Source organism: Nothoprocta perdicaria, unplaced genomic scaffold (genome assembly GCF_003342845.1).
Source record: "Nothoprocta perdicaria isolate Ctin4 unplaced genomic scaffold, notPer1 scaffold_42, whole genome shotgun sequence".
Classification (NCBI taxonomy): domain Eukaryota; kingdom Metazoa; phylum Chordata; class Aves; order Tinamiformes; family Tinamidae; genus Nothoprocta; species Nothoprocta perdicaria.
Window position 1 is genome coordinate 4,525,999 of NW_020455666.1, and position 12,945 is coordinate 4,538,943.

Sequence of the window (12,945 nt, forward strand, 5' to 3'; positions counted from 1 at the left end):
GCTCGGCCCGGCCGCGTCCCGCAGCTGCCCGCGAGCTCAGGGCTCGTCCCGGCGCGGCCCGCGCTCCGCTCCGCTCCTCGGGCCGTTTCGCAAGACGGGCAAAGTGCGGGGCCCCCCCTGCCCGCCCCGGCCGCGCCGCCGGGCGACCCCCGCGGCCGCTGGGGCGGAGCGGCCGTTGGGGCGGGGCGCGGGACCGTTAAAAACCGTCACTCCGGGGGCCGCGGGTCGTGCGGGGCTGGGGACGGGCGGCCGCGAGACAGCCCGGCTTGGTTGTCTTGCTTTTGGTGGTGGTTTTTATTTTATTTTTAATTTGTCCTCAGTGAAAACGTTAGGCGGCGGGGAAGGTGTTGGGATGTTTCATGTAAGATGTAGCGTGACAGGGCACCCGCTTTATAATCCCATGGACACCACTTTGTTTGGTTTGGATACTGGTCTTTCCTAGCGCCTACCGATTATTTGAACTCTTTCTTAATTTTGGGTGCAGCTGCTCTTCTGGGCTGCTCGAGTGTGGCCTCAGATGCAATGAAGACCRACAGAGAAAATGATCTCAAAACAGAGTTCAGCTTTCTCTGCAGCTCTTGGGATGATATTTTTTGTTACCTTGTTATGGTTCATAGATGATGGTTATTCTCCCAATTCAGTCCTTGTGGCTATGTTGCAAATACATTGGATGATTATTTTGGGTTTTTTTTTTCCCTGATTGCTTGGTAGCACTTGAATAAGCAGAAAAAGAAGGGATGGTAACTAAATGTTTGGTTATTAAGGAGAATTGAGCACCTAATTGTAAACTTCCGCACAGTCATTGCAGTCCTTGTGCTGCATGGAACAATCGGTAAATGTGTAGTCAAAGGATAAGAGATTTTTAACWGGTCTTTAATGTGTGGTGATCAACAGTGCTTGAAACTAAGATGATAGGTGTTCCCAGAATTTGTAATGTGTATTCAAGGCTTTTAGTAAGTAATTAACAATAGAAAATGCATAGAGTGCATATATGTTTAATACATTTTCAAGAGTTAGCCATTTATTTTAATGAAGCCAGGGTGGTTGTGTTAGTGTGTGTTTTTTTTTATTTTATTTTTTTGTCAAGACCTGCATAGCACTGACTCTGAGGTCCTGCTCCCTAACTGGAGCTCTCTAGCACTATGATGATACTAGCAATTATGAATAGTTATGATAGGTTTCCTGCGGCAAAATGACTATCTGGAAGCAAAATTGACTATCTGGAAGAGTTCTGCCCTGATACGTCATAGAAATGGTATGTTGATCTGTAGAAATACCTTAAATGGGCACAGCTACAAGAAAAACAAACAAGTTTGCATGTTTTGGGGGGGGAAGAAAACTGAGGGTAGTTCTGACCTTCGTTCATCTATTTTCAAGAAAAATGATGACCACAAAACTTCAGCATGTGAACTCACCTATTCTTTAAGTTGAGTAAAGGCAGGACAGTATCATTGTTACTATTGTTGTTCATTACCTTACATTACAATAGTAGCAATRTTATTGTTACCATTGTTACCAGAATAAAAGCTACACAAGCTCTGAATGAAGTAGCATGTGTAAAAACTGTGCTTGCTTTATTAGCTATAGAGGTACACTGAGCTTAGTCTGTGTTCAGAGTTTTCTTTAACATATTTTGCCCTTATTTTGCTGTATTTTTTAGTAATGTGCACTAATTTCTACTTTAGAATGTCTTAGATAATGAACAATTTCAACGTTTCCTGATTGTTAAATATTAACATCCTGTTTAAAAGTAGTGAGCACCAACTGCTATGAGTGTCTGTTACTGTTTAAATATGCAAAGCAGCAGTTACATGCATTAAGGAAGTGCTAGMATCCAGGTAGATGCTTCCCACTTGCTATGTTCCTATAGCTGGCCAGTAGAAGTTCAATACTAATCTCAATGAAATATTTATAGATTCATTTGGTATGTGCAGATTCAAGACAGTCTTGAAAAATGATATGGTGCCTATTTTTTTTTTCACTTTACGTAAATCATAACTAAAAATGTTGACATTCTTTCTAGCTAGCCTTTTTGCTTTAAGCTTTTATTGGGGGGGGGAAAGATGAGTTGGAAAAGCCAAAAGTTAATCTATGAAGGTATTGAGGTCTCTTAAACAAAGATACAAGTTCCATAGTTTGCTCCTAATAGCAATGAACTACAAGAATTAATTCACCCTATTTTCTCGAATGCCATGTTTTCTGTATCAAGAAAATGTATATAAAATGTAACTGGAAAGCAAACTGAGAATTCTACAAATGCAGTGCCTTACTTCTACATGTGGTATCTTCTGATGGTGCTTTTAAATACTCACATGAGCTACAGATTTCCAAAATACGAATATCTTTACAACAAATGGAAAATGGCATGAAAAAGTGTCACTGAAGCTAAACTTTGTGTAACTTTGAATATTGTTATAGGTATTAGAAAAATCAATTTTTAAACTTTTTGAAAACTTGTTAATTTTAGTTTCATTATAAAATCTATCAACTAAATAATTAAAAGCATCCATTGTAAAGGCAATTAGAAATAGTTATTAGAATTGACTGCTCAAATAGGTATTTCCTGATTTAAGAATTGTTACCTGCCAGCGATCCTAGGAATCTTCCACTAGCTCTTCTGTATCTTCCTTTCTCTTATCTAATAGCTTTCTTTGAGTGAATTGTTTGTTTAAAAACAGCCAATCACCAAAAGTTTTATGAAGCAGACAGAAGCAGTTTACGTCAGCAGTTAGGAGCTGACATCTTGTGTAAAAAAATCTGGCTGTATTCCTGCTTTGAACACTGCAGTGATGGAGGAGTTTCCTAGCTTGTTTAARCAACTCCTGCAGGTTACCACTTGGGGTTGTTCATGGGCTTGTTACTTTACAGAAACTGGCTATGCTGCCTTAGGCTTGTCTTATCAAAGACTTATCTTACCCTTTCTTATCCTGGGTCTTTGACCCCTTTTGTAACTGAAGATTACTGCTAGGGGGCAAATGCTGGTATGCTCATGTCATAGTGTTGGAATCCGTGTGCTGTATTTTGGATGTGCCATATGGTGTGTTTTAAATAGTGAGAAAGCTGGAGGGTGAGAAATTATCAGAGTTCTCGAGGGTAACAACAGGCAAGGAAAAATACGTCGTTCAAGCTTTTCCCTTTTTTTAAAAATGCATAATAAATTTATTTTAGAAGTCCATAGAGTGCAGCCTGCAGCTCTCGCTTCTGTGGTGCCTATGTTCATCCAGAATGAATCCTGACTTAACATCTGCCACTTGAGTACTTGATATATCAAATACTCGTGTTGTGCAATTTCAATACACAAAAAAAGCTGTATCATAGCTTATCATAGTGAATCTGGAGAGGACTGTGACACTATACAATGAGCTTTAAATGCATACAATTTAAAAGTYGGAGTATAGCAATGTTCAGTGTAACATCTTCTCACTGGATGGGATTTTTGCACTGCTTCAGAAAAAATCTCAAGACTTAAGTTTCAGTAAAATACAAAAACACMCATCAACAGATGATCAATACCTCTGCACTGGGGGAAAAAAGTGGAAATTTTGGGAAAGGAATGTTTAGTCAGCCATGCTATGTTGTAAGCATGAATTACCACACAAATGCAGCTCGCTCTCGCAGCATTCTGACACCGAAGCGCTGCCATTCTCGCTGGTAAATCCACAGCTCCTGAGTTGTATCAAGACAGGCCAAAACTGCACCCCCTTTCCACGCAATTAAGCGAGGATCCATGTCCTAAATTCAAAATAATAATAAAAAAAAATCATCAATCATTTTATTTCTCATACCCTCAATCCTATTTATTCCCCCAGGATTCACTGCTGTGTGGACCTTTGGCAGTCCAGGAAACAATGGAAAAGACAACATTTCCTAAACTTAAGACTCTTCCAAGATAAAATGATAAATATAGGGAAAGACTATTTAATATCTTTTGAGGAGTCACTGGTTTTCATACCATGTCTTACAGGCCTACATGAAAAATGCTCTTCCAAGTTTGAAAAATAGTTGGATTTTAATTTTACAAATTCAACTGATAACTGGCAAATTAAACTTGCTGGTTTTAATCCACACTATCTCTCGCCTTACGGAGGGGGGTGGGGAAAGAAGTAAMACAATTTTGTAAAGCTCTAGACCAATCATAACTTACTAACTCGACTATTTATCTCTTAGTTAATGATGTACCTTAGGTCTTGTAATAACTTCAACATTTTCAACAACTCTTCTGAAAGAAGGTGGCATTTTGTTGAGAATTCGGTGTTGAAGAAACTCTTGAGCTTTATGAAACATAAGGCCTCCTCCTACTACTAGAATGGAGCTGTACATCTTCTTTTTTGTATCATCAGATGCTGGAATATAATTGATACAAAAAAATATAATTTATAGTAATCAGGCTTATACTTTACTTACGCAGATTACAGGTCCAACCACACAGAAATGWAGAACCATCTGCTCTTAAAATTCTTTGTCTATTCCTCAGGCTTCAAAAGATCTAGCTAAAGAAACTCTACCAAAACTCAAATACAACAAACACAGAATAGATAATATGCAAAATACAACTAAGATATTACTTTGGTAAAGTATAGGGCGCTACTCTGACTATTATATATTTTACAGGCTTATACAAAATAGGATTCTTACCACAGCAGTCAATACTATGAAGAATGGCTTTGTCAAGGCCTAGGGCTTTGCCTTCAAACTGGGAGATAGCTGTTTTCCTGGACATGTGCGCAGTTACAGGTTCCTCCGAGTCATTTCCAGGCATCATACAATCACCCTGGGAAGATCCCAGCTCCACTTCTTGAGGGTAGATCCTCTCTGAAATGTCTGAGGCTGGGCCTCGCAAGTCTCCCTCGAGTCCACCAGGCTTGGACATAGATTTTCTATCAGCTGTAGCTTTTGAAGACTTAAAAATAGGAAAAGAAGTTGATTTTTAAACTACAGCAGGTTACAAAAGTTAAGTCTTAATAAGCACTCTTTACGTTACTGAAGAGAAATGCTTAACAGTGTATTGCTACTTGCACTACCATCTATTTTTAATTTAAATCCCACTTTGAAAGTAAGGGTTCTATTTTGAAATGCATCTTAGACTCTGAGAATTAAGGACTTTTTTTTCTAGATATCTGCAATGTAAATTTACTCCTCATTGTTGACAAACTTCATTTTCAGAGATGAGATAGTTTTGTTTGCATTTTGCAGTTAAATAACACTTYGTGAAAACCAAAACAAGCATTTTGCACACCTGCTCCTGCTTACTCTGTGTAGCTAAGAGATAATGCTCATCATGAGGATCCTCAGGATCACCTTGAGATCTGTGTTGTAGAGTTGTCATTTTTTGTCCCACAATTCCAAAAGTTGCTGGATAAAACAGAGCCATTGGAGCCTGAAGAATAAGAGATTTGGTTTCACTGTACTGAACAGTTTTTCCTKTTTATCACTTACTACTTATCACCACTTGTTCTAACAACTCAATTAAGTGTACTTTTTTCTATGAGGTTTATAATAAGGTAAAGAGTGCCAGATTCATGTAGTTTACTTAAGTACAACAAACACTTGTACATTCTTATAGGTCTCTTTACAGGTTATAGTTTTTAATAATGAACAAATACACAAATATAATCTGTTAAAAAATTAAAAGAACTCAGATGTGGAAAAACTTGCAAGATCTGCATTCATTTCTTATACTTCAAAGACAAAAATTTTGAACTAAATTTTTGTCATTTTTAACTAAGACTAGTTAGAAAGTCTCATGCATCTGCTAGTGCATAAGTAATACAGTTAGGCACATTTTTATTTACTGTAATTAATTTCAATATCATCATCCAAAAAGTTTACAGACAACCTATGAATTTTGAAGGCTTCCCCCTCTTCCCGCTTCCCCGCCTTGAAGGAAAGGGAGGTTACCTGTAATTTTTCATCCCCTAACCGGAACTGGTATAATAAAGCTGGTGAATCTGGATGACGAATTTGGAACTCGTGGTCTTGCAGTCCAGAAATATCCTGAGGTTAAAAAGTAAAAAGTGAGATATTTTATAACATTTTATCAGACTGGTTAACCTGTTTAATGTGGTGGCAACATGTGCAACAAGCTAAAACGTAAAAATATTCTTTAGACTCTATATTTCATATATCTATCTTGAAATTTTTGAAGCTGTTTTCTCTTGTAGTATGATCTGCCAGAACAGCTCTCTACATGCGAAATGCTCTACAATAAATTCTTGTGTGGAAAGAGCAGACCTGCTGGCAGATAATCTGCTGGATTGAACAGCAGATTATGTTGTTGCTGCTATAAAGAACAACAACAAAACAAACAAAAACCCTCGCAAACCTACTTTATTTCTAAGGTAGACAAACAAAAATACCTTAAGCCTTCTCCAACCCCCACTAGCTCAAGTCTATTTCAATTAAGTAAATGATGTTTTGTATGCTTTTGAAATCTATTTCCTGCAATTGACTACAATCTAGTAATTAAATATACCCATYAGAGGCCTGTATGGGGAAATTATACTTAAAAATAAACTGTACCATACAAAAGACATCATCAAGTCTTGTGCATATTCACCTCACACATCTCTAAACCACTGCATAAGTTGCAATGATTTTATTTAACCATGAACCACAAGAGATTTTGAAACTCACAGACTCCTCAGAGTAGCATTTCATAGGGGATGAGAAAAATTTACTTGGAGAAAACACCATATTCCCTTGTCACCTGGTCTAGATGACAGAATGTTTCCTTTAAGTGCTGAAGCAGCAGGCAATCCAACTTATTAGTCAGCTGACAGTCTCTATATGGGAACCCAGCTCGTTGCATAAGCCAGTAAAAACACCTTGATACATCAGATCCTCCRTATGCAAGGCACAGCCTAAAGCAAGGAGAAGAAAAAGTCAGCTTGCTGCTTTTTTTGATCCTAGCCTTCTACACTAGCATACCTAGGAAAACAAGAAATATTTTGAATGCAGTGATCATGACTTCCATGTACTTTGCAGAGTAGAGAGTCAGTTCTGCATTTTTCTTCTCTTGAAGTTGGCAAAAGTTTGTGTTGTGTGTGCGGTTTTTTGCTTTGTTTTTGTTAAGGTTCATGTTGCTGTGACATGATCACGTATGTTATACAAATCAAAAAAATTTATAAAATACTTCATTTTTACAGTAAAATTTTTGCATAAGTAACTAAGCATGGACTTATTATAAGACATTAAGATACCTGGTGTTGCGATGTGAAACACCATCTTCCACACAGCAAACACTCGTCTTCTGATCTCCCACATCTACTATACATGCACTGCTTAAACCACTTCCAAAAGTAGCACACACAGACTCCTGATGTACCACAATTCCTAGCAAGACAGGGAAGGGGGGAAAAAATTATCTTCAGTTAATGCTCAACCTAAGTCATGTTTCTGACATGTTCTGACATCTTAGTATCTTTTAAAGATTACGAATAGTCTAACTCTGCTCTGAAAGTTTACGTACTATTATTAACAGTTGTAAGTAATTATTAAAAGACAGCAGTTGTACTCTCAAGCACTGGTAATTAATTTACACTTAGAATATTTTCTATTGTTTAGCTTATTATACTTGTCTGTTGCTACAKAATTTTAATCTGAGCTAAAAGGAGAAGCCCACAGTTGGAGTATCTAGTAGCGAAGGGAGAACTTGCTTTAACACTAGTCTTTTTCCCCAGCTGAAAAAGACAAGTTTTAAGGACAGTGAAAGATGAAAGGTGCTAATGTTAGAACAGCAGACTAGGACTGGCCCACATAAATGTAATTTAGAGGAAGAAAAAGAAATCTTTTATGCTATATGTTAGCCATTAAATKATTTCATTGTAGGTTGTACCTGAGAAGCCCATCTTCATTAGGATCATATTTACCAGTTCTTTCACATGTTGTTTATTATATATATCTGGAATTAGTAAAATGCATCTGTAATACTGGAGATAAGAACAATGAATTAATGCCAGCTCTCAAATTAGATTTTTCTTTACATGATTGACATGCAAAGACATGCCAGACAATAAAACATAATATGAAAGGTGCTAAAAAAAGAAGCAGAATTTATGGGAAGAGCATTTTCAATGATTTAAAAATCAGTTCAGGGTTAAGTACCAAGTTAAGAATTTCTAGGCTGTTAAAATGTTTAAATGTGTATCAGATAGGAGATGAGCACACACATATCATGGAAGAAAAATGATGCAAGTGCTAGGCATGTATTCCTCTGTCCCCTCCTTTGGAGTTAACAAAGGGCAGCTCACCTTTAGGTCTTTCAATGGTATTTCCAGGTATTTTTGTATTGCATGTGACCATATAACTTCAAGATCTGCTAATACCGCAGTGAGGGAGCCACCAGGTCCTGAGTGGAGATTCAACTGCCCTCTTCTAATAGGCCAGTGAATATTGTAAGAATCCAGTGGATTAACATATAGTGCCTGAAAATGAGAGAGAGAGAGAGAGAGAGAGAGAGAGAAAACCACTCTACATTGCCTTTCCCAAAAGGTTAATAACCAATACTAGAAAATAATTTCAGAAGTAGAGGGAACAAGGAGTGTAGCAGCACTCTGACTGATGATAAAACACACATTTATTTATAATGGGGCTGGATTATAAAACATTTTTTAAAAGACATCAAAAAACATAGTTTAAAACTTTTCACATCCATAGATATCTACTGTGGACATACCAGTATATTTTTGCATCATCTCAAATGAGTAAGTAAAATAGTTCAAAAATTCTTTGAAGCTGAGGAATGCAGTGATTCTTATGCTGATCTTTATTTCAGGGCTTCTTGGCCTTTCCCTCAGTTGTACCATATATGYAAAGTTCTCCATGAGTCCCTGCACAAAAGCTCATTTATAGCAACTATATCCTATGGCTGCTACCATGTACCAAATCGCTAGTGATTAAATAGCTGCATTAAAACTTAACGTTAAGCCTCATTTCAGCATGCATCTTACCTCTTCTCCTACCAAATATTCCGGATGATTTGATGTGTTTGTCCACTTGGCCCCAGAGCTGTGATCTAAAATAGCTGGCCGCATCTGCCTGTTGTATGACCTAGCCTGAAATGTAATTAGGTCAAATGTTACTGAGAAATATTTAATAAGTCTTTTTTTATGCATGAAAGGAAAAGTAAAAAACAAGACTGAAGAAGTGAGCTAAGTCTGCATTTTACTCTGGGTTTTAGGAGCTAAGGCAGACATCCACATCTACCATATTTGTTGTATACAGCAGTAGGTAACTATTCTTATCCTTTACAATATTCTATTACACCACATGAATGAACATGTGAACCACGTATGAATCAACAATTTAGTAAACTGTTAGGGATGACTTACCTGGTCAGGTGACACTGGTATGCGTCTTGCCCCGTTTGACATCTTTTTGGACCATATTGCTTGGTCCACCATTTTAAGACCATTTTGTCTCTGCTCAGTACTTTCAGGCTTCTAGACAAACAAAATGTAAACAAGACTGTGGGAAACTGGTGGTTTGTACAGTGAACACATACAACTTTCTAAATAAGCTGTTTGTTTGTATTACAGCTTTCAGCGCATATCTGTCAGAGTCAGCTCAAGCATTCGGAGTGATTTTAAAGGCTGCTCCACTTGCTCTCCAGTCTGGTGAGTTGGGATATTGTGTGTGCCTGCAGAAGTACTGAATGGGAGCGGAAATGTTGACGTGGGTGCCAGAGGCTCAAAGGGGGGTTGGTTCTCAGCGAGGCTTTGGCTGATTGACAGCTGTCAGTGCCGGTGAGGGCTGTGGGGAGCGCTCCCTATGGAGGGAGGCTCTTGGGGGGCAGCGGGGCGCCCTCCCGGGCTGCATTCCCGCGCCTTGCTGGCCGCCCCCCGCCTGCCCGCCCCGTCCCGCGGCGCTTACGCTGAGGCCGTCGCGCAGCAGCCACGCGTCGCGGTACACGGGCTGGCCGGGCTGCCGGTGCCGCCGCGCCAGCACGTGCGGCAGCCCCACGGGCAGCGTGTCGGTGGCCCTGCCGAGGCGCAGCGTGGCCGAGCCCGGGTGGATGACCACGATGAAGTTGCTCTGTATCTGCTGCGGAGAGAGCAGAGCGGAGGGCAGCGGCGTGGAGGGGCGGGCGGCCCCCCCCCCCCCCCCCCCCCCCCCGCCCCGGGCGGCTCCCACCTCCTGCAGCGCCTCGGGCACGGCGGCGGGCACGATGGGCCGCTTCCCGCCGCGCTGCTCGCGCTCCCGCTCGCGCTCCTTGTCCTTGCCGTTCTCCGCCTCGCCCTTCTCCGCCTGCGTCATGCTGGCGCCGCCGGAGGCCGCGGCGCCGGCGGAAGCGGGCCGGCGGCGGCGGGGCGGGCCGGCGCGCTGGTTCCGGCGCGGCGCTTCCGGCCCGGCCCGGCGAGGGCCGCGCTCCCCGCCGCCGCTCGCGGCTCAGCCCCTTGCAGGGCTGTTCCGCTGGACGGCAGTGACCAGGAAGACGGCGCTGTCACAAGCCAGATATAATTTAGTTGTTATTTCGCAGCTACAGTAAAACGTTCAGGAACTATACAAAGACTTCAGACAGACAGGAAACACGTATCAATAAAACTGCGTCTCAGTCGYGCTGGATCCTTGAGGAGGGAGTTCCCAGCACAACTTCATGGGCCTGCTTGTTCCGCAGGGCAGTTTCCAGCCAGGCGTGCACATCCACAACAAGCTCGTTTGGTCCTACACCCAACTCTTCTTCCCTTTCGTCTTGCAAACGTGCACGCTCATCTGCCCGCCTCTTACAGCAGGCATTTACCTAAAATATATTAAAAAAGACGTGGCACATTAGAAATGACAAGAATACTTTTCCCTTATGAGATAAAACTATGCAAGTAACAATTTTTAAAAAATGTATTTTGAATTTTGCTAAGTGAGACTTGCCAAAGAGAATTGTTGACTTAAGTAGATGGAACTATGCTATATAAATTSCCTATCAGATGAAACACCCACTAGATGAATTAGCTTACTGAACAAAACTTACACTGAAGTCACAGTTCGAATCAACTGTAAGATATTTTCAAGGTAAGAAAGGCGTTTGTAAAAGGTCTTTCCCCYGTTTGAAGCAATTCTGGCTTTTATGCTCTAATATAAGACTTACACAGCTCTCACTAACAGAAGGAAAAGCACCTTTTTCTTATATTTCAAGTGTTAGAAATGCAAAAGAAGTTTCAACTACTAATGATCTGAATCAAACTCTAACTTAGCAACAAAAAGATAAAAAGCCACAAGTGTGTGTGTGCGCACGTGCGTGTGTATTTACAGTTTGTGTTCAAGAATCTATGCTACACTTTGCACCATCCATCTCCATGCCCCTGCACAGGCAGCAAGGACCTTTGGGGAGTTTATGCAGAAGCTCCTCCCGCCACTGCCTTTCCCAAGGCTCAAAGCAGGAGGCAGCAGGTCTGAAATTACCTTCCTCATCCTCCTCCCGCCATTGGCGGYGGGCTGGGACCGCCGCCCCAGTGATTTATCCGTCCCATCCTACGGCGCGGATATCCTGGAGGTCTTAAAAGGAAAAAAAAAATAAAAACAAAAAAACCCCACAACTATTTAACTCCATAAAAATGTAATAACATCCATTTAGAACAAAAATGCAGCAGTCAGTGCTTCCCATAAACTACTTGGAAATCACTTCTAATGCTTCAAAAGCTAAAGAAGTGATATCCARAGTGTTTCTCTACAAATCATACATAACCTATGATAAACTAATAGATGCAATGACTGATACTGCAAGTTAAAGGCTTTTGTATAAGTAAGTTTAACAAACTTTTCAAGTGATAGAGAGGCTATCACTTACCAAGCAGCTTGGAAGCATTGCATTAGTGAGAGTTAGACTTAGCGTCTGTTACTTCAACCGTCTAGACTAGATACATTGTATTCAACAACTTTCACAGAAAAGGTCACAGAAAATACAACATTTTTTAGTCTCCTGATGTGACCTGATTCAAAACAAATCACAGCAAACATAAATTGAATATATTAAGACATTGTGTTCAGATGGAGATATGTGTGAATATGAAATAATACCCTCTTCTATCATCAGATCCAGTATAGGAGGAAGATGTATAGCCTCTCCTTCTCAAATCTGGTTGAATAATACTCTGGAAACTGAAAAATAAAACAGGAGGAGTTATGTAAATTGATTGCTAGAAATACAGTTTCAGAATTTATGGACTGCATCATGAGAAACAGGGCAAAAAAAAAAAAAAAGTGTCCGGAAATGAACAGTCTTCCAATAAACTTCAAGTAAACACAAACGTTGAATATTTGAAACTATGAAAAGTTTACTTCACTTATTTGACAAACTGTTAGAAATTATCAGTTTAACAAAATATATGCCTTTTGCTGTGGTATTAAAAGAGGAACCAAATATGAATGTCACTGCTATGTGATTGAAAATATTATCTATGATGGAATAAAAGTCATTTTATCTGTCACCAAGCTACTATTATTTTAGGTACACGGGCTACGGAGTAAAACAAATAGTTTTGGTGTATTGTGTTACTTATACCAATGAGTAGCTTTTACCTATTACAAATTTAAGGTGACTGAAGAATTAGTTTCTACTTACAAAAGAACCACAAAATCTGCTATTGACCAGAAGAAATCTGTTATTGATGATAAACGCCAAGGAGCCCGACTCCGGTTATCCAAAACTTGGCCTGGAATATATTAGGACAGATTATTTGTAATGTTTAATAAGTTACATTATGACATATATTGTCATATCTCATATGACATATATCAAATAAGTCCAGAAGAGGCAAAATGAAACTATTCTTTGTAAGCAAGCTTCATTGGCCACGGGCCGCTCTTGGTTTTGGGGAACAGGAGTGCCAAGTGCTTGAAGCCCCTGAAAGGGCACGAGCGGGGCGAGGTGCCCTGGCCGGCTGCGCTCGCCCGAGCCCGCAGGGCGGGCGGCCCCTCGCCCCGGCAGCGCCCGCCCGCCCGCCTCCCCGCGCC

At 40.4% G+C, this 12,945-nt stretch overlaps 2 protein-coding genes across 2 annotated transcripts in view; both read right to left on the minus strand.

Annotated features, from left to right (window-relative positions):
* Positions 1 to 2,311: 2,311 nt before the first annotated feature.
* On the minus strand, positions 2,312 to 10,254 carry ACTR8 (ARP8 actin related protein 8 homolog). The gene is made up of 13 exons (XM_026046058.1): positions 10,132 to 10,254; positions 9,871 to 10,041; positions 9,330 to 9,440; positions 8,949 to 9,053; positions 8,250 to 8,423; positions 7,835 to 7,928; positions 7,200 to 7,332; positions 6,707 to 6,860; positions 5,899 to 5,994; positions 5,237 to 5,377; positions 4,636 to 4,900; positions 4,180 to 4,343; positions 2,312 to 3,732 (listed from the first exon to the last, which is right to left on the minus strand). The coding sequence occupies exons 1-13, from the start codon at positions 10,252 to 10,254 to the stop codon at positions 3,589 to 3,591; spliced, it is 1,875 nt and encodes a 624-aa protein (XP_025901843.1). The 3' UTR covers positions 2,312 to 3,588.
* Positions 10,255 to 11,390: 1,136 nt separating this feature from the next.
* The window catches only part of SELENOK (selenoprotein K), a 2,027-nt gene continuing 472 nt past the window's right edge, over positions 11,391 to 12,945 (minus strand). Inside the window, exons 2-4 of the mRNA XM_026046129.1 lie at positions 12,554 to 12,644; positions 12,010 to 12,090; positions 11,391 to 11,487 (exon numbers count right to left, since the gene is read on the minus strand). Coding sequence (XP_025901914.1) covers positions 11,391 to 11,487; positions 12,010 to 12,090; positions 12,554 to 12,644 — 269 coding nt within the window. The remainder of the gene's footprint in view (positions 11,488 to 12,009; positions 12,091 to 12,553; positions 12,645 to 12,945) is intronic.